General features: G+C 34.3%; 1 protein-coding gene across 2 annotated transcripts in view; it reads left to right on the forward strand.

Moving 5' to 3' along the window:
* LOC107627585 (serine carboxypeptidase-like 11) overlaps window positions 1-16,124 on the forward strand; it is a 48,636-nt gene extending 32,512 nt beyond the window's left edge. The window contains exons 2-15 of one of the 2 annotated variants that reach the window (XM_088503680.1): window positions 10,513-10,661; window positions 11,168-11,194; window positions 11,432-11,508; window positions 11,627-11,746; window positions 11,854-11,956; window positions 12,637-12,674; window positions 12,787-12,885; window positions 12,982-13,068; window positions 13,201-13,353; window positions 13,775-13,846; window positions 14,168-14,283; window positions 14,382-14,495; window positions 15,067-15,112; window positions 15,780-16,124. In XM_088503680.1, coding sequence (XP_088359806.1) covers window positions 10,513-10,661; window positions 11,168-11,194; window positions 11,432-11,508; window positions 11,627-11,746; window positions 11,854-11,956; window positions 12,637-12,674; window positions 12,787-12,885; window positions 12,982-13,068; window positions 13,201-13,353; window positions 13,775-13,846; window positions 14,168-14,283; window positions 14,382-14,495; window positions 15,067-15,112; window positions 15,780-15,863 — 1,285 coding nt within the window. In that variant the 3' untranslated portion in view covers window positions 15,864-16,124. The remainder of the gene's footprint in view (window positions 1-10,512; window positions 10,662-11,167; window positions 11,195-11,431; window positions 11,509-11,626; window positions 11,747-11,853; window positions 11,957-12,636; window positions 12,675-12,786; window positions 12,886-12,981; window positions 13,069-13,200; window positions 13,354-13,774; window positions 13,847-14,167; window positions 14,284-14,381; window positions 14,496-15,066; window positions 15,113-15,779) is intronic. The other variant, XM_088503681.1, reaches the window with a different exon arrangement.
* The last annotated feature ends 4,478 nt before the right edge of the window (window positions 16,125-20,602 follow it).

The raw sequence follows: 20,602 nt of genomic DNA on the forward strand, positions 1-20,602 counted from the left end.
TGAAGGCTGATTTCTTTTGTCTTTGGTAGAAAGAGTAAGGACTTATGAAATTAAACAATAACTATTAAGTTACATTTGATGAAATTAAAAAAATTTTAAACAAAATTAAAACAAAATAAAATTTATGAATATTTTTAAAATTTTTGACAAATTTTAAAGACAAAAAATATATTTTATCTATTAATTTTAGGGCAAAAAACTTAAATAAGCCAAGGTGAGTAATTATTTACATAAATCAGCCAAAGCCAAATCTGGTTCATGTATCAACCCAAAGACATTTATATGTAGTTCGAATCAGCTAAGCTCGAACTGCATTTGCATATGATTTGAATCATGTTGATTCGAATTATACACAAACTCACCCACACATAATTCAAATTCACCTGGTTCGAATTACTCCCGAACACGAATTCCCATGTAATTCAAAGTTGGTTAATTCGAATTACACCATGTATAGTTCGAATTAGCCTGGTTCGAATTATAAAGGACTAGAGGTGTATATATATGGTGTGAACATGAATTGATCTCATTAGAGGGAAAAAATGGCTAGTGAGGAGAGTTTTGTAGTCTTGGTTCACCACAGAGGATCGATTAAGAGGAAAACAAGATCCGGTACGAAGTTCACTGATAAGGATCCTCTCAGTATTTTCATGAAGCCTACGACGAGCTATGATGACCTTGTTAATTCTGTACTGCAGAAACTTGGTCTGGAAGGCGTAAAACGGGTTAAGAAGTTTTTCTATCGCATTTCAATCTCGGTGCTCCAAGAAATCGTGAAGTATGATTGTTTCACGATCGGTAGTGATGAGGACTTGGAGGTCATGTTTCATTGTCGCCGGCAGTTTCCTGAAGTGAGGACACCAGAACTGTTGGCGAAGTTGGTTGACGTAGTATCCAGCTCGGGGGATTCGAACCAGAATACCCCCACTGTAGCCGCGGTAGCCGGTTCTAGCTCCAGACCTGCGGGTGCATCTTCCTCCATCCCTGTGTATGAACCTCAGGTCCTGTTGCGTCCCCTTCGTTCGCTGTGGATCTCAACGGAAGTGGAGGCGGCGAGGTTGGAATAGGGGATTATGTGCCGACCCCTTTACAGTGTGCTGCATCGGCTGGTGTTGGAGATGCATTATCGGATGATCCAGATGACAATGATGTGGAGCCGAATATCATTGCTGATGACAGTGGCGATGATATTGGACCGAGTGAGCCTGCTTGGGCGGGAGGTGGTTCTAGCTCTGGCACACAGCAGTACCCTCCACATTTTTCATCTTTGGACTTGGATGCCATGAGGCAGGAGGGGGTTCCTAGGGAGCCTGCTGGATTTGGCGCTAGAGATGCGAAAGGGTCTACAGGTCTGACAGAGTTTCAGGTTGGTCAGCAATTTCAGGACAAAGATGAGGCTGTGTTAAGTGTGAAGACTTACAGCATCCGACGCGGGATACAGTACAAGGTGGTGGAGTCTGACTATCGCCAGTATGTTGGGAAGTGTTCTGAATTTGGGAATGGTGCACATGGTTGATTCGGCTTAGTCTCCGGCAGCGCAAGGGCATTTGGGAGGTCAAACGGTACAACGGACCACATACGTGTCTAGCGACCTCCATCTCCAGTGACCACAGGAGTTTGGATTATCATGTGATCTCAGCATTCATCATGCCAATGGTTAAGGCTGATGCATCCGTAAGCATCAAGGTGCTCCTAAATGCCACGGCCGCACACTTTGGGTTTACGCCGATGTACAGAAGGGTCTGGCTGGCGAAGCAGAAGGCCGTTGCCCACATCTATGGTGATTGGGATGAGTCATATAACGAGCTCCCTAGATGGGTGTTAGGAGTTCAGATGACGATGCCTGGTACTGTTGCAGTCCTTAGGACAAGCCTTGTTCGAGTTGGGGGACAGGTGGACGAGTCGCAAGCTTATTTTCACCGACTGTTCTGGACGTTTCCACCATGTATCGAGGCATTCCGTCATTGCAAGCCGTTAGTCAGTATTGACGGCACCCATCTGTATGGCAAGTATGGTGGAACGTTGCTCGTCACGATTGCACAGGATGGGAACTCCATCATTTTTCCTATTGCATTCGCACTGGTTGAGGGTGAGAATGCCGAGTCCTGGTCCTTCTTTCTCTCCCACTTGCGTCAGCACGTGACCCCGCAGCCGGGTCTACTGGTTATATCGGACAGGCATAACGGCATCAAGGCCGCGCTCGAGGTTCCGAACGGAGGATGGCTACCTCCAGCTGCCTACTGCGCATTCTGCATTCGACATGTGGCAGCAAATTTTGCCCTGACCTTCAAGGGCAAGGACGCAAGGAGGCTTCTTGTGAATGCAGCGTATGCTAAGACCGAGGTGGAGTTCAATTACTGTTTTGATATTCTGCGGTCTGAAGACCCTGCCATGTGTGAGTGGGCGAACCGGATTGAGTATTCATTGTGGACACAGCATCGTGATGAGGGTCGGAGATTTGGGCACATGACGAAAAATATCTTCGACTGTGTTAAATCAATACTCAAGGGGGTCAGGAATCTCCCTGTGTGCTCGCTGGTCAAGGTAACTTACGGAAGGTTGACCGAACTATTCGTCCGCAAGGGGCGAGAGGCTGAGGCCCAGCTGGGTACCGGACAACAATTCAGTCAACACCTGGTGAAGTGTATCGAGGCCAATCTAAAGAAGGCGAGGTACTTCACGGTGACTTTGTACGACAGAGATAACTCAGAGTTCACCATCGCGGAGATGACTCCTACTGGTTCGTTCTCACTGGGTACCTATAGGGTTTCACTGGGGAATCGTGCGAGTGGGTAATTTGAATCAGCCTAATTCGAATTAAGCAATGTGTAATTCGAATCAGATTGATTCGAATTAGTGAGTGTGTGCGTGTGTGTGTAATTCGAATCGAGTTGATTCGAATTACATGTGTTTTAAGTTCGAATTTACTTGATTCGAACTACATAGAGACGTGATTTGATTGATTCATGAACCAGTTTTTGGTTTGGCTGATTTGTGTAATATTCTACTCCCATTAGCTTAATTATGTGATTTGCCCTAATTTTTATCTTTAGTTAATTTGAGTATAGGAGAAACTAATAATAATAATAATAATAGACTTATTTCTAATTTCAAATAACATGATTTGACTAGTAATGTCTTTGTAAATATTTGTCAATTTTATGATTATTCTTCCAAAAGGTGTTACTACCAAATTTAAAGTCATATATACTAGCATAATTATCAAACTTTCTTTTTATCTATTTTGAAAAACCTTCGACAACTCTCAATAGAGTTGTCACTTATAATATTTTTCAATTTAAAGGTGCATATTATATACACATTTTTTAAAGTATCTATCAACAGTAAGTCGATAACGATAGATATCAATAGTTAAGAAAAAGAAGGTTAAATCTTATCTTCGTTTTGCTTTGCATAATTAATCTTGGAGTTGGATGAAACTTCTGGATTTTGGAGTGTTGCTTTAGGTGAAAGATAGGAGATTATTTTATTTTATCTCTTGTCAGAAGAGGAGTCAAAATAGAATTACATGCAAGGTGTAATATATTGAAGTTTAGTTGGATAGAATAATCAGGAGATATTTCTGTTTTGTTTTCTAATGAGCAAAACCAAAAGCAGAGAAGAAAATAAGAAGAGACACGGCCATATATCCTAATTCAACTACTCAGTACAATGTATCCAACATCCAATCTCCATCACAACTATGACGGAATTTCACTATCTTTCAACAAGATTACATTCACCAATTCTTCATAGGATTCTAACAAATCCTATCTGGGACAAATCCAGTTTCTAACCCAGATCAGACTTGACTAGGAACTCACCCTAACTTTCAACAGTAAAGTGTTAACCCATCTTACAAGGGAATCCCTTTAGGATCATGACAACAAAACAGAAAAACTTACAAATAATTTTTGAAATAAACTTAAGCTTTTCTCCAAGTCTAATTCTCTTGCCTTTTTTCACTTAATGATTTTTTTTTCATACAATCCTCACTGTATTGACTTTTTTTATTGAAAACAAAGAAATACTAGACTAAGAAAATAAGATATTCAATGAGAACTATGAAGGAGAAGAATGAATAACTCAACGAGCTATGGGAACCTAAACTTTGTGCACTCTCTCCTTACTCCAATTCTTGGTCGTTCACCCCTTTAATAGAGGAGTAAAGTTTCCAAAACTTGAAACTTGCTTTAGCACTTGTTTGACTTCTTCTCCCAAAAAAATAGAAGCAGTAGCGACGTGACAGAGCATAGATAGAGTAGAAGTAGTGACTTAACCATGCATGCATCCATACAGTCTATCTTTTCTTTCAATATTTTTCATCTTGCTTGTTGAATCTAAACCCTTCATTTTTGCTTTGTCCCCAAGTCAGATTCTTGAGTGTTGATTTATAGCAGAGCTCCATGATCTTCAATATTTTCAACTTTCTACTTCTGTGCATGCAAAGAGAGGATTTTTTCATCGAGTTTTAATGAAGCACAAATCTAAAAACTCCTTTTTGTGATTTGCCCTTCAGATGTGATCTTGGTTTTTGTCCTATCCTCTTTGACTTTCTCTTCTTTGTTTGGATTTAAAAATTTGCTTTTTGTTCTTTAATTCTTTCCTAGCTTAGAGCTTCTCTTTTTCTTGCTTTACTTCAGAAAAATCACGTGGGTAATGGACAAAGAGAAGAGAGAGAAGAGAGAAATTGGTTTCAGTGGTGAGATTTGGTTCAGATGAAATGAAATTGAATTACTTAGTTAGCAACTAAGTTGAATGATTGGACTCGGATGTGGACCACCAATTTGGACTTATTTATGTTCTTGGGCCAGTTTTTTTGCTCTTCTTCCATATAGCTCAGCCACTCAATTTTGGATTAAGAGTGACAGTATGAATGCTTTGTTCAAGCTGAACTAATGTTGAGCTTGTGTTCATCTTTCTTGGGCCTGTTTTGATTAACTTATTTTCTGCATACTTAATAAATAATCAAGCACATAATTGATTTTCTGTCTGTATTTAGAGTATAGAATGGTTTTCTAAAGTTTCAATTACTGACGGAAAATCCGTCGAAAAATCTGTCTGTAATTATCGATGAAAAATTTGTCGAAAAATTCGTTTGTAATTACAGACAGAAAAATCATTGAAAAATCTGTCTGTGATTACCGACAAAAAATTCGTCAGAAAGTTTGCCATTTCAGGAAAATGGATGAAGAATTTACAGAGGGAAAATCCGTCGGTAACTGGTAAAAATCCGTCAGTAAATAATTTCCGACGAGGCTTTTACAGAGGGACAAAATCCGTCGGTAACTAAAAATCTGTATGTAATAAAGACTAAATCTGTCTGTAAATCTGTCTGTATGAATCCATTTTCTGATTGTGAGTGAATTTTATCACAATTTTCGAGGCAAACAAAATCCTGCTCAAAGAGACTTTACTTCTTTCAATTATAACCAATGATAAACAAACATGTGTTAATTAAATTAAAAAAATTAAATAATATTTTATTAATAAAATTAACAATATTTTATATACATATAAAAGATGACTGTTACATAATATGTTAACTATATATATTTTACTCTATGTATATAATTAATTGTTATAATTATTTATAAATTAAATATGATTTACTTATTTAATATAATTATTTATAATTTTAGTAAATTAATAATTTATATTAATTATTTAAATCATAATTAATATAAATAATTAAATTTGTTTACATAAAAAAATAATTTTAATTTTTTACATATTAGAAAATAATTTTTTGTTGAGTGGTTTATTTTTATATATGAAATTTGAAATACTAACCACATTATAAAATTAGCCGTTGCAAAACTAGCCGTTGCAAAATTAGTCGTTATTATTAATAAATTAATATTTTGTTACTCTATATATACTACTTACATATACTTTTATTCTCACACTTTCTTCTACTCTTCTTCATCTTTTTTCAAATCTTACAAAATCAAAGTTCTACTGCTACTATTTTTTGTTCGGAAAAATGGATCCAAACCAACTCAACTCTTTTTTTAATTATTTACAAAACTTTTCTCAAATTTCAAATACCCAACAATCTTAAACCTCAAACTCTTAAATTTCAAATCAAAACTTCACATTACCAAATACATTTCAAAATCCAAATCCACAAAATCTTCCTAATTTCAATTTTCAAGCTCCTTACAATAATCAATTTCCTATGTTCCAACCACAAAATTAAAATTCACAAACACCACATTTTCCATTTTTATCCATATTTAATCCGTCTATCAGAAATGTTGCTCCAAAATCTTTGCCGTTTTCAACTCAATTCAGTGCATCGAGACATAGCTCATTTGGTGTTGGTGGCTCTTCTAACCCATCCCTTAGACTCTGATACAATGTAGTCCAAATTCATAATATTCAGATTTTGCCAACCTCCGTGCATTAGATGCTATCGACCTCAATGAAGATGACTTTGAAAATCGTAGGCAAGATAGTATTCAATACTGGCAATGGAAAGAGGATGAGATGTTGATCAGTGCATGGTTGAATATTTCAACCGAACCTATAGTTGGTACCGACCAAAACGGCGAAATATTTTGGAGTCAAATTCACAGTTATTGTGTGGAATTCAACTCCGACATAAAAAGAGGGGCAGTTGCTTGTAAGAAACGATGGTATAAGATCAACAAAACAGTTGCACAATTTGCTAGTTGCTACGATCAAGCTAGTCGAAACATAAGGAGTGGTTCGAATGCTGATGATATAAAAGAGTTGGCCTATAAACTTTATTCCACACATTATGGTCAGAAATTCACTTCCAAAAGGCATTGGAATATGCTTCGTTTGAAACAAAAATGGAGAAGCCAACTACCTACACAGAGTGGAGGCTCAAAGAGAACCAAAGTTAGTGCAACTGGAGCATACTCATCATCATCAAATCCAGAAATACTGTTGTGTGACGAAACCGGTGTGGACTCTCCCGTTCGCCCACAATGATCAAAGAAGAGCTAAAGAAAGGGTAAGAAAAAAGCACAAATGTCTGAAGATCTTAGAGAGAAGAAATCATCAGTTGCTAAGAAACTATCTCTCATGGAAGATATTAAAAATGTTAGAGAAAAGGAACCAATAGATAGGAAAAAAGAAAGAGAAGAGGAGAGGGAACATAGAGAAAAGATTATGGCAATCAAAGAAAAGGAGTTACAGATTCAAGCTGCGATGAAAGAACAAGAATTACAAACTCAACGGGATATTAAAGAAATGGAGATAAATGCAAAGGAAAGGAAAATGGAAAGGATGGCTAACGAAAGGGAAAGAGAAATGGATATGCAAATACTTAATGCTGACATGTCTACAATGAGTGAAAAATGACGAGCTCTTCATGAGATTGCATGTGAGAAAATAATCAATAAGTGGTTTACTTAATGGTTCCTTGTATTCGTAGAGTTAAGTAGTATGTTTTTATTTTTATTGTGTATTACTAGTATGTGATGTAGTTTGTTTTATTCATTTCTGATGTAACATTTTAAATTAGTCAATATTATTGTGCCATTATTGTTTATGAAAGTGATCATTGTAAAACTATCCGTTTTAAACTTAGATAAGAAAAAACTAGCCGTTAACTAGCCATTGCAAAACTAGCCGTTGAGAAGTAGCTCCCTGTTACGGACACACTTATAAATATCAACTATCAATAATTCAGCAACTCCATTCCAAATCTAGTTTCTCACCTCAAAGGAATACTAAAACATACCTCAAGCTATGGCTAGAAATTTTGATGATATGTTTAATGAGGATTTATATGGTAAAGGAAGACGGTGAGTTAACACGCTCATAGATAATTGGATCGATGAATGTTTACTTGATGATTCAGAAGAAGAAGATACTGATAGAAGCTCTACCAACTCCTCGTAGATGGATCAACAGAGATTGAGAAGCAGGACATGATCGCCTTTTCCAAGATTACTTTGCAGATGAGCTGGTGTATAATGCTGACATTTTTCGATGGAGATTTTGAATGAGAAGACATGTGTTTCTTCAGATAGTAGATGCTCTCTCAAATGCTTATCCGTATTTCCAACAGAGAGTCGATGCAACTGGGAGAAGGGGCTTGTCACCACTCCAAAAATGCACTGCTACGATACAAATGTTAGCATATGGCGTAGCTGCTGATGCCGTAGATGATTATGTGCGCATAGGCAAGAGCATTACAATTGAATGCTTGGAAAAATTTGTTGAAGGTGTCATTTCGGTGTTCGAGGATGAATACTTGCGAAAATCAAATTCAAATGATGTACGATGCCTGCTACAAATGGTAGAAGGTTGTGGCTTTCCTGGCATGTTGGGTAGCATTGACTGCATGCATTGGCAATGGAAGAATTGTCCAAAGGCGTGGAAAGGTATGTACATGAGTGGTTATCGTGGAGTTACAACCATAGTACTTGAGGTTGTAGCATCTTCAGACCTTTGAATATGGCATGCGTTGTTTGGGATTTCTGGTTCAAATAATGATATCAACGTGTTAGATCGTTCACCAGTGTTCGATGATATTCTAAATGACCGTACTCCGGAGGTAAACTATACTATTAATGGTAATAACTATATTATGGGATACTATTTAGCAGATGGTATTTATCTTGAATGGGTCACATTTGTCAAATCAATCTCAAAACTACAAAGAGAGAAAAGTAAGTTATTTGCACAATACCAAAAAGGGCAAAGGAAAGATGTAGAGCAAGCATTCGGAGTGTTGCAAGCACGCTTTGCAATTATACGTAGTCCAACGCGCTTTTGAGAAAAGAAGAAACTTGCAAACATAATGCGAGCTTGTATTATATTGCATAATATGATTGTTGATGATGAAAGAGACACTTATGCAGGAATTTTTGCTCAAAACTTAGAGTATGACAATGTCAAAAACGGCTTATCACAACCTCAACTGGGAGAGAAAGATTTTGCACCATACCATCAATTTCTTCAAAGAAATGCCCAACTTCGAAATAAGCAGCAATATAGACAATTGAAAGAGAACTTGATTGAACACATATGACAATTTCACAATATTTGTCGTTAGCTATAGAGCTTAACTATGTTTTTTTATATTAAATAATTTTACAAATTAGTATAATCTCGAATTATATATTATGTATTATTTTTCTGTATGATTTTTTTAATATTAATATTTTATAACAGTGAATTATTTTTGAATTTATAAATTTAAAAAATATTATTGTAAGAAATAGTAATTATATTAATTTTAATTATTTTAATTAATTAATTAAATGGGACCGTAATAGGAACTAAAGTTAGTTCCTCCTAATAGAGAAGAGAGAGATGTTTTGAGTTCCTATTTACTGTTTATGACGCAAAAGCTAATGTGGAGTTATTTTTTATGACAAGTGGGACATAAATAGAGACTGGGATGAGTTTCCTACTAGAAATGGTCTTAGAATCCTTCATTTTAAAATTAATTTGATCTAATTTTATAAATTAATCCTTGTTAATAGTCAATTAGGCTGTATTTATTTTTGGAGACAAAACACAGAGATATAGACAATGAATATTTAAAAAGTGTTTGGAAGTAGAGACATAGACACTAGACACATTATTTTCGGAATAGTTTACTTTATTTTTATGTCCATTCTTTTATGAAGGACAATAATGAATACGAAATTTAGAAAGGGTGGACACGAATTTTTTTATGAATATTTTTTTCCTTTTTATCTATAGATATTTTTTTGTTATTTCACTGTTATTCTTTCTTATTTTTATCTAATTTGAAATTCTTTTATGCATTGTCTTCCTCAAAAAGGTACTCTCTCCTCTCTCTCCCCTTTCAATTCTCTATCTCGCGTTCGTTCTTATTCTTTCTCTCTTTTTTCCGGTACTCTCTTTTTTTTGTAGAATTTCTTATTTGGCTTCTTTTTTATTATTCATTCTCTTCTCTATGGCATGCTACAAGTTTATTCAATAGAAGCTTCTTCTACTTACGTTACTTTGTTATTTCAATACCATTTTTACCTTGTTAGTTCATAGAATAATTTTTCTTGTAATTTCATGTACTCCCAGAGACTCTCATTATTTATTAAATTAGTTTATACTTGAGGCAACAAATTTGGAATCACATGTGTATTTTAGTCATTTCGCATAATATTTTAGTCTTATTTATGCCTATCCAAACATAATATAGGACATTATGTGTTTTGTATATTGTATTCAAACACAATACACAAAGAATAATTTTTAGTGTCTCTGTTCTATTGTCTCTTTTTTCGTATCATATTCTATCATGTCCACAAAAATAAACGCGCCTTCAGATTTTTAGGTGTGTATTGAGATGTCATTGAAAGTGTCACATTAGCAAATTTTGACGCCATAAATAAATAACGTAACAAAAGAAGTAACCTGACTAATTTAAAATTTTTAAATAATCAATTTAATTAAAAAAATCTCTCATAAACTAATTTGAAAGAACGAATAATTTTTCAAATAATAATGTATGTCGGAATTAAATCCAATATTAAAACTATGTTATTTAATTCTTGACAGGTATGTGGGTTTGGGGGATTCAGAAGATGACATGCAAGTTTTCTACTACTTTATTAAGTCAGAGAATGATAGTAAGAATGACCCTCTTTTGCTATGGCTCTCTGGTGGTCCCGGTTGTTCTTCATTTTGCGGCTTTATTTATCAAATAGGTGATCTTCAATTCTATTTCATAACATTTGATTAAATTTACCCACATTAACCGGTTCTTTAAAACAATTTGGCAAATGGCACTTCTAAAATGCTAGTTTTATTTATAAAAACAAACTAATGTATGAAATTGAAGCACAAGTTTGAAAGTATAATAGTATAGTAAAGCATTTATAAGACTTCATTTTTCTCGTTTTAGCATAAATGTTACTGCATTTTGAATCTAAGTTGCCTTTCGAGTAAAATCCAAGGTTATGAAACCGAATTAAATTGATTGGTTCAACTAGGTTAACCGAAAATTGATTATCAAATTGTGAAAAAAAAATATAAATCAATTAAACCGAATCAATTTTTTATTTATTAACTGATTTAAAATATATATTTTGTATATAAATATATTATTTTATTATATTCGATTAAATTCCAATTAAAAATATTTTTTTGGATTAGTGGAATTTATACACTCCTCACACAATTACCATATTTTCTCCTTGATTGCAATTGCCAGGGTTTGAACCAGGACCTTTGAATTTCAGTTGAGTCTTTAAAGCTTAGCTTCACTAGTTCAGCGATCCATTTTTACAACCTTGGTAAAATCACATTGTAGTCCATTTACCAATGCTTGTTCCTCTTAAGCAAGGTCTCATATTCGAATGTTAACAAAAAAAGAAAGGTTATATAGTCCATTTTTGGCATACACTTTTCAACCCTGCAGGAAAATGGAAGCCAAGGTTGTGAAATTTGTTTTCCTAATAAAAATGCAAAATTACAGGCCCAATGAAATTAAAAGTTGAGGAATATGATGGGAGCTTGCCTAAGCTTATCTCGAGGCCACAGTCATGGACAAAGGTAACTATTTGTCCTCATTAATTATTTGGTTTGTTTAGTAGTAATAAGACTATTTAACAAATAAACTGTTTTTCTGCTATCTTCATGGTTTTTCTTTCTTTCTTTTTTGTTTTTTCAGGTGGCTAACATTATTTTTGTGGATTTGCCAATGGGAACTGGCTTCTCTTACGCCAAAAATGTCATTCCCCATCGAAGTGACTGGAAGGTTGTTCACCAAACCCATCGATTTATTAGAAAGGTAAAGTCACTATGCTTAAGAACATGTCACTTCCCACATATTCAGTGCTATATAACTTTGACAATGTAGTAATAAGGTATGATATTTTTGTGTCTTAATCTTTGTAGTGGCTTGCTGAGAACCCGGAATTTCTTTCAAATAAGTTCTACATGGCAGCTGATTCATACTCCGGCATTCCTGCTCCTCCTATTATTCAAGAGATCGCTGATGGTAATGAATTTCTAATCATCAATGTGCATATATGGCTGATATTGTTTCTTAATCATATTACTTAGTTACTGCATATATGGTTACCATATAAAAAGTTTGACTGAGACATCATTATAGTTAAACTTAGAGTAAATAATCATTTTGGCATATGAAAGATTCTGGTTTTGACAAACAGACTTCAGTCTTTGTTTGTTATAAAATAAACTCCCAAATATAAGATCTTTTTGATAAAATAGACAAATCGTTAACCCATCAATCTGGATATTTATACTATTTTGTCAAACAAAACTGATATTTGGGAATCTGTTTTGCCAAAAATAAAAATTGATATCCATTTTGTCAAAATAAAAAACTTTGGAGTACCAAAATAGCTATTTATTCTTAAACTTACTATTATTGTCTGCATTAATATTCAATAATAAAACATAACTAACCATGATTATTAAATGGGCTATGTTAGGTAACCAATGACTTTCTTGAACAACATAAACAACGGATTCTAAAATTGGCCCAATTCAAATAAAACACACTACACTCTAAATTACTCATCTAAATCTTAATATTAGAATAACCATCTGCACACCTAGTGAATTAAACATCCGATATATCCATTGTTCACATTGTTTAATATTTTCATTATTTACCTATACTTTTCTTTATTAAATTTCCTTACGTAACAGGAAATGAAAGAGGTCTCAAACCCCGGATAAATCTCCAGGTTTGTAATCAGTCCTCTGCCTATGTTTTCACTACTAACAAGAATTAAGGAAGTGCATTCTTCCTCTTTGAACTATGAACAATGAAGCCTAAATTGTTCTTAAACTTTACAGGGATATATACTAGGAAACCCAGTAACATCAGGATTAGAACATAATGATCAGATCCCATATGTTCACGGAATGGGACTTATCTCTGATGAACTCTATTGGGTAATACTATTTTTCTTCAAGCATTCAATGAAATTGATTATTATTACTAGAATGAAATGCTAGTGATTCTAACATGTTTTTTATCTACGGATACAGTCCTTGCAAAATACTTGTCACGGCAACATTATAAATGTGGATTCTACGAACAAACCGTGTCTAAATGACATGCAGTATTATTATGAGGCAAGTGATGATGATGACTACCCTTAATTATTTTACTATAGGATCTTTATTTATTTACTTCTTTCTAGTCTTTCTTGTTCAGAATTTGTTCACAATATGGGTAAAACTTTCACTGTTTCTTATCTTTTCCAGCTACTTGAAAATATTGAGTTGTTAAACCTTTTGGAGATATATTGTGTTGATGAGAATATCAAAGGAACAAGACAGAACCCCAGGAGATCTCTGGCTCAGAAGATAAAGGCACCTTTGAGTTCTCCGGTCACACTGCCGGATATGCGCTGCCAAGTAACTTTCTTTTGCATATCTTGTATAGTTTCATAAAAAAAATTTATATACAAACTAAAAATGAGTCCCTCTATATTTGTATATAAATAGTTATGTAGTTTAATTATTTTTATATTTTAACATTTATTATATACGAGTGAATAATTTAGTGATTGAAATTGAGTATATACCTATTATAGTTGATAGAAAGAAGACACAATGAAATCTGATAAGTGAGATTTCGAGTAAATATTTACATAATCGACACCAGAGAGAAGGATTTAAAATGAGTGGAATTTTGATATGGGTAGAATATAATGAATAATAATATCTAAGCTAAGCTATCAAATCGATTCATTGTCGAGAATGGAATAGTATAACATGGGAAGATCTTTTTGTTTTCAAAATATGATCTGAACCTTGTTTTTTTTACCTGTTGTAGATTTATGGTGGCTTCCTTCTTATGGAATGGATAAATGACCCTGCTGTCCGTAAGGCACTGCATATTCGCGAGGTTTGTATAATTTTATAGTTTAAAATTCTAATAAAGTATTAATTAAGATTTTTAATTAGATAGTTAAAAATCGATAAATAATAATTTAGTCAAAATTTTTTAATTATCTAATAATTTTTAATTATTAACTTTAAATGGAGATAAACTGCACACGAATTTTCACAGTTAATTAATTATCTTCCACTAATGCAATCCTTTTTATTATTGCTGTTTCAATGTTTGTATCGCCGCTTTTTATTGATTAGTGTTTTACAATACTTGGTTCATTAATCCTTAACCTTGAAATCGTATTTAATGGATTATTATATCAATGTTCTGCAGGGAACTATAGGGAAATGGAACTGGTGCTATGGTGACGATTATGTATTTGAAATCCCTAGCAGCGTTCCATTTCATGCAAACCTAAGTGCCAAAGGCTATCCTTCCTTGATATACAGGTGAAGATTACTGCGTTCTAAATCGGTTCCTATTTGTCTGAAAACTGTTTTGTTCTTTCATAGCTGATTTTGTGTCACTATTGATGTTATGTTGACAGTGGGGATCACGATGCACTAGTTCCTTTCTCGTCGACTCAACGATGGATAAGGTCTCTAAATTACTCCATTCTAGATGATTGGAGGCCATGGTATTTAAATGACCAAGTTGCAGGGTATGCTATGAAACTTTTTCGCAACATGAAAAACAATAGATATAATATTAGGAGAGCAAATACCAAAAAGAATCTATCAATCATAGTTTACTTTTTTTTTTATTTAATATTTTATAATTTTTACTAAGCACACTAGTTACAAGACAGCGTTTGGAATGGAGACTGAAATAAGAGATAAAAATTGATAAAGACAGATAGATAACGACTAAATAAAATTTTTGTATTGTGTTTGGTGTAAAATATATTGGACTAAGTTATATCTTAGTATTATGTTTAATTTAAAATAAATATGAAGACTAAGAGATAAATTTAAAATTTAAAAAGTTAAATAAAAATATTTTTAAAAAAATATTATTAAAATTTTAATTTTTGTCTTGAAATATTTCCATTCATGTGTTCTTATTTTTTGAAGGTATAGAAAGAATTGAAATTTTGTTTTTAAAACTAAAATTTTAATTTTATTCTCTTACCATTAAACACAAAACTAAATTTCAGACTTAATTCCTGTAAACAAACGCCGTCTAGAAAAACATGTCGCCAAATCTTTATGAAAAATTTGCCTTTCATGCAGATACACGAGGACTTACTCGAATCAAATGACATTTGCAACTATAAGAGTAAGAACAAATTAAACTCTTCTGTCACAGTTTATAAGGGTTCATGTAGATTATTAATATAGTATCTAAATATATTTTACATTGAAGTTATGTTATTTAGTTTGATACTAGGCTTATTATTATTAGATTGTATTTTTGTCCTATAAATAGACATTTCTTATTCTAAGCATTTTAAAATGTTTATTCTTGAATTATTAACTTATTATTATGAATTCTAATATAGTATTAGAGTAATGACATCCTCGTTAAATACTAACTTATTTGGACAATCTTTTCTACATCTAATGGGTCCAGCTTCTTGTGAATACATCTTTAAGATGGTGTCACATGGCAGCCAAGCTCTTATCACTTCTTGTTGCCAAGTGTTTGTTGGAGTGGTTAATTTTAGCAAACTATGTGTCACTCTAGTGTGTTGCCACGTGTCTTTAATATAACAATAATGATTATCATGCTAATGTGGCATTTATCTAGTATTTTTCTATGGTTATGATTAGAATATCAAATTTACTTTTTAATTACATACTCAAGTTATTACATTTTTACATTATCTAAATATCAAACTTACTTTTTAATTATTATTATGAAATCTAACCATTTTAATTTTTTTTTTTATTTGAGAAGTTGTCTAATTTATTATTATTATTTTTTTCACCTAATTTAATTGTAGGGTGGATCGCATACACCTCAAGATACCAAGCCGGACGAAAGTTTTGTCATGTTCGTTAGGTGGATATCTAACAAGCCTCTTTAGTTTGTTAGGTATCAGACAAATGACACAGCAAAATATAGAGATGAAAAATTAGAAATTTGTATAAAATATGGAAACAATTGAATAATTTTCTTTAAGAATTACAACTTCTCTCTATCACAAGGAGACTACAATAATACTCTCTCTTGACAAAAGGAGAACACACTTCTCTCTACATATATAGGAGAAAACTACTCAAAGAAATATTATATTATTCTATCTGGATGACTTGATTGAAATGAATTAAAGAAAAACTCAATTTATAGGTGAGTCTCTTCAATATGAACCATCCGTCAATTAGAGGTATATAATTCTTCTCTTTTTCAACCATTAAAATTCTAAGGTTATAAACTAAGATTGTTTATTACCTTTCATTTTATTTAGTTATTATTTATTTATATATTTTCTAAAATTAGCTTTACTATTTTTTCACAATCTCCCACTTAAAGCTAATTTTGATAAATTTTTAAAATTCATGTTGCTCATGTATTCCATAGGCCGTATGAGGATCTACACCATTCAAACTTTTCTGTGTTGATTGGTTTTGTCATGGCATCTGCTAGGTTATCTTTAGTGTGAATCTTCTGCATATCAACACTTCCTTCTTCTACTACTTCCCGAACAAAGTGATATTGTACTCCAATGTGTTTTGTTCTTGAATGAAAGGCAGGATTCCTTGCAATGTGCAAAGCACTCTGACTGTCACAATACACAAAAATCTTATGTTGTTTGTGCCCGAGTTCTTCTATCAACCTTTGGATCCAAATAGCTTTGTTTGTGCCCGAGTTCTTCTATCAACCTTTGGATCCAAATAGCTTCCTTGCATGCTTGTGTAGCTGCCATATATTCAGCTTCTGTAGTAGATAAAGCTACAATAGTCTGTAATTTAGATAGCCAGCTCACAGCTCCTCCTGCAAGTGTAAACACGTAACCTGTAGTAGATTTTTGTTTATCAAGATCACCTGCAAAGTCTGAGTCGACATATCCATTGACAATGAATTCTGATCATCCAAAACATAATGCAACATTCGAGGTCCCTTTTATGTATCTCAGGATCCTCTTAACAACATTCCAATGCTCTTTACCCAGATCTGCCATAAATCGACTTACCACCGCAACTGCTTGAGCGATATCTGGTCTTGTACAGATCATGGCATACATAAGGCTTTCCACTGCTGATGCATATGGTACTCGAGACATTTCCATCCTCTCTGCTTCACTACTAGGGCACATACTTGAGGATAATTTAAAATTCATAGGAAGTGGGGTTGAAATTGGCTTACATTCTTGCATGTTGAAGCGTTGCAAGATCTTCTTTAAATAGTTCTTTTGCGATAGACAAATCTTCCTATCCTTGTTGTCTCGGTGAATTTGCATCCCTAAAATCTTGTTTGCTGGTCCTAAGTCTTTCATATCAAACTCCCTAACCAACTGTGCCTTCAATTCTTGGATTTGATCTTTGTTGGGACCTACCACCAACATGTCATCCACATACAACAGCAGAATGATGAAATCATTATCATCAGACCTCTTGTAATAGGTACAATAGTCTGAACTAAGTCTGTTGTATCCAAGGCTAATAATGAAAGAATCAAATCTCTTGTACCAACACCGTGGCACCTGCTTTAGACCGTACAGAGATTTAGTTAACCTGCAAACCAAGTTTTCTTTTTCTTGTTCTTCAAAATCTTCTGGTTGGAGCATATATATCTCTTCTTCAAGTTCTCCATGAAGAAAAGCAGCCTTTACATCTAATTTCTCTAGATGTAAATCAAATGCAACACACATAGCCAAAACTACTCTAATAGTAGTTAGTCTCACCACTGGAGAAAATATTTCATTGAAGTCAACACCTTCTTTCTGAGCATATCCCTTGACAACCAATCTTGCACGATATTGTTCCACCTGATCATTACTATCTCGTTTGATCTTGTAAACCCATTTGTTACCAATGGCTTTCCGACCTGCTGGAAGTTCAACAAGTTTCCAGGTATGATTCCTATGTAATGCCTCAATTTCTTCTTGCATTGCTGTCATCCACATAGAAGCATCTGGATTGCGCATAGCCTCCATAAAAGTTGTTGGGTCTCCATCTTCTGTCAAAAGACAATATGCATCATGGTTTGTCAAAACATAATTTGAGTGCCATGATGGTGTTCTTCTTTGTCGAGTGGATCGACGAACTTCTATGTCATTGGCCTCTGCTTCTTGTTCTTCGTGCTGTGGTTCTGCTTCAGAAAGATCACCTTCTCTGTATTTTTCATCTATTTGAACAGCGGTTATCTCTTTAACAATGCTGTCATTTTCTTGTTCTTTTTGCAATTCATCTTCTGTAAATATCACATCTCTACTGACAACTACCTTGCGGGCAGTGGGATCCCACAGGCGATACCCCTTAACTCCGTCAGCATAACCCAAGAATATACATTTTCTAGACTTTGGGTCCAACTTTGTTTTTTCTTGGGAATTGTACATCACGTACACAGGACAACTAAATATATGTAAAGAAGAATAATTAGGTGGCTTACCTTGCCACATCTCCATTGGTGTCTTCAACTCAATTGCAGTTGATGGTGACCGATTTATCACATAACAGGCAGTTTTAACAGCTTCTGCCCAAAAAGACTTGGCTAAACCTGCAGTTTGCAATATAGCTCGTGCTCTTTCTAGGAGAGTCCTATTCATTCGCTCTGCTACACCATTTTGCTGAGGTGTATATGCAACTGTGAATTGTCGTTGAATACCTGCTTGCTTGCAAAATGTTAGAAAATCACCATCGACATATTCTCCTCCATTATCTGTCCTTAAACACTTGATCTTCTTTCCAGATTCAAGTTCTAACTTTACTTTGAACTCTTTGAACATCGCAAACACGTCTTACTTCTTCTTGATCGGGTACACCCATAGCCTCCGAGAGTAATCATCAATAAATGATACAAGATATTTTGCTCCTCCTAGGGACATCTCCGGCGATTCCCACACATCAGAATGAATCAACTCCAATATGTGCTTGCTCCTAGCAGTTGATCTACCAAACATCAATCTATGTTGTTTGCTTGTAATGCAATGCTTACAAAACGATAAGTTTACCGATTTGAGCCCAGGAATGAGATTACATTCTGCAAGAATCTTCAAGCCTCGTTCTGACATGTGGCCCAGTTTGCAATGCCATATCATCGTCATTTCTTCTTGGCTTGATGAAGCAACTGATGCCTCTGCCTCTTGTAAAGTATCTCCCACAAGCATGTATAGATTTGCTGCAATTTTTTCTGCTTTTATTACCACAATAGCTCCTTTAACAACTTTTAAGATCCCACCTTCAATATGGGTCTTGCAACCAAGTTCATCCAATTGCCCAATCGACAACAAATTCTTCTTGAAGCCTTTCACGTGTCTTACCCCTTGAAGTGAACGAATAGAACCATCAAACATTTTTATTTTGACAGTACCTATTCTAACAATTTCTAAGGCATGATCATTTCCCATAACACCGATCCTTCTGAGACAGGTTCATATGTACAAAACCAATCACGATGAGGAGTCATGTGCCATGTTGCTCCTGAATCAACAATCCAAACATCAGTGAGCAGTTTGCTACCTTTAGAACTAATTGTTGCTTCGCCATACAGGATTTCTCCATCATCAGAGGTGCTCGCAACACATCCTTGAGAACTTGTTCCTTCTGGAACCTTCTCTATACTCTTCTTATTCCAACAATCTTTCTTGAAGTGCCCTCTCTTACCACAATTGTAGCATTTGACCTGCTTCTTACTTTGTGTCCTTGGTCTACTTTGACTCCCACTGGAACCACGCTCCATTGATCTCCCTCTTGTCATCAACAAAGCCTCTGCTTGTTTTGAGCTCTCTAATCTATCTTCCGTATTCTTGCGCCTAGATTCTTCTTCAAGAACCGCAGCAGCCATGTCATCAAAAGAAAGATAATCAGTCAAAACATTATTAGTTAAGTTAATGATAAGCTGATTATATGAATCTGGTAGACTTTGAAGTAAGAGCTCTGCACGTTCATTTTCTGCTATGGTATATTCTAACGATGAGAGTTAGAAAAATAGCGTATTTAGATTGTTGATGTGATCCGTTGCCGATGTGGATTCACTCATTCGAAGAGTATAGAGTCTTCTCTTCAAGAATATCTTGTTGTGAAGTAACTTGACTTCATATAATTTGGTGAGAGCATCCCAAATTTTCTTTGCTGTCTTTTTCTCTGCTACACTTGATAAAACTGAGTCAGCTAGTGTCAAGTGTAAGTTTGCAACAACATTGTTGTCCATCTCCTTCCATTTTTTATCTGTAATTCCAGTGGGTCTACCTTCAATTGCTATCACGCAATTGTCTTTTCACATAATGGCTTTTATCTTCAATTTTCATATGAAAAAATTACTCCCACTGAATTTCAGAATTTCATACTTTGCTGCCATTTTTTTTAGACAGTAACTCACAGCAAAAAAAAAATATTAATCAGCAACCTTTGGCTCTGATACCACTGTTAGGTACCAGACAAATGACACAGCAAAATATAGAGATAAAAAATTAGAAATTTGTATAAAATATAGAAACAATTGAATAACTTTCTTTGAGAATTACAACTTCTCTCTATCACAAGGAGACTACAATAATACTCTTTCTTGACAAAAGGAGAACACACTTCTCTCTACATATATAGGAAAAACCTACTCAAAGAAATATTATATTATTCTATCTGGATGACTTGATTGAAATGAATT

The sequence above is a fragment of the Arachis ipaensis genome, chromosome B2 (assembly GCF_059453495.1).
Source record: "Arachis ipaensis isolate K30076 ecotype BB chromosome B2, ASM5945349v1, whole genome shotgun sequence".
Lineage (NCBI taxonomy): Eukaryota > Viridiplantae > Streptophyta > Magnoliopsida > Fabales > Fabaceae > Arachis > Arachis ipaensis.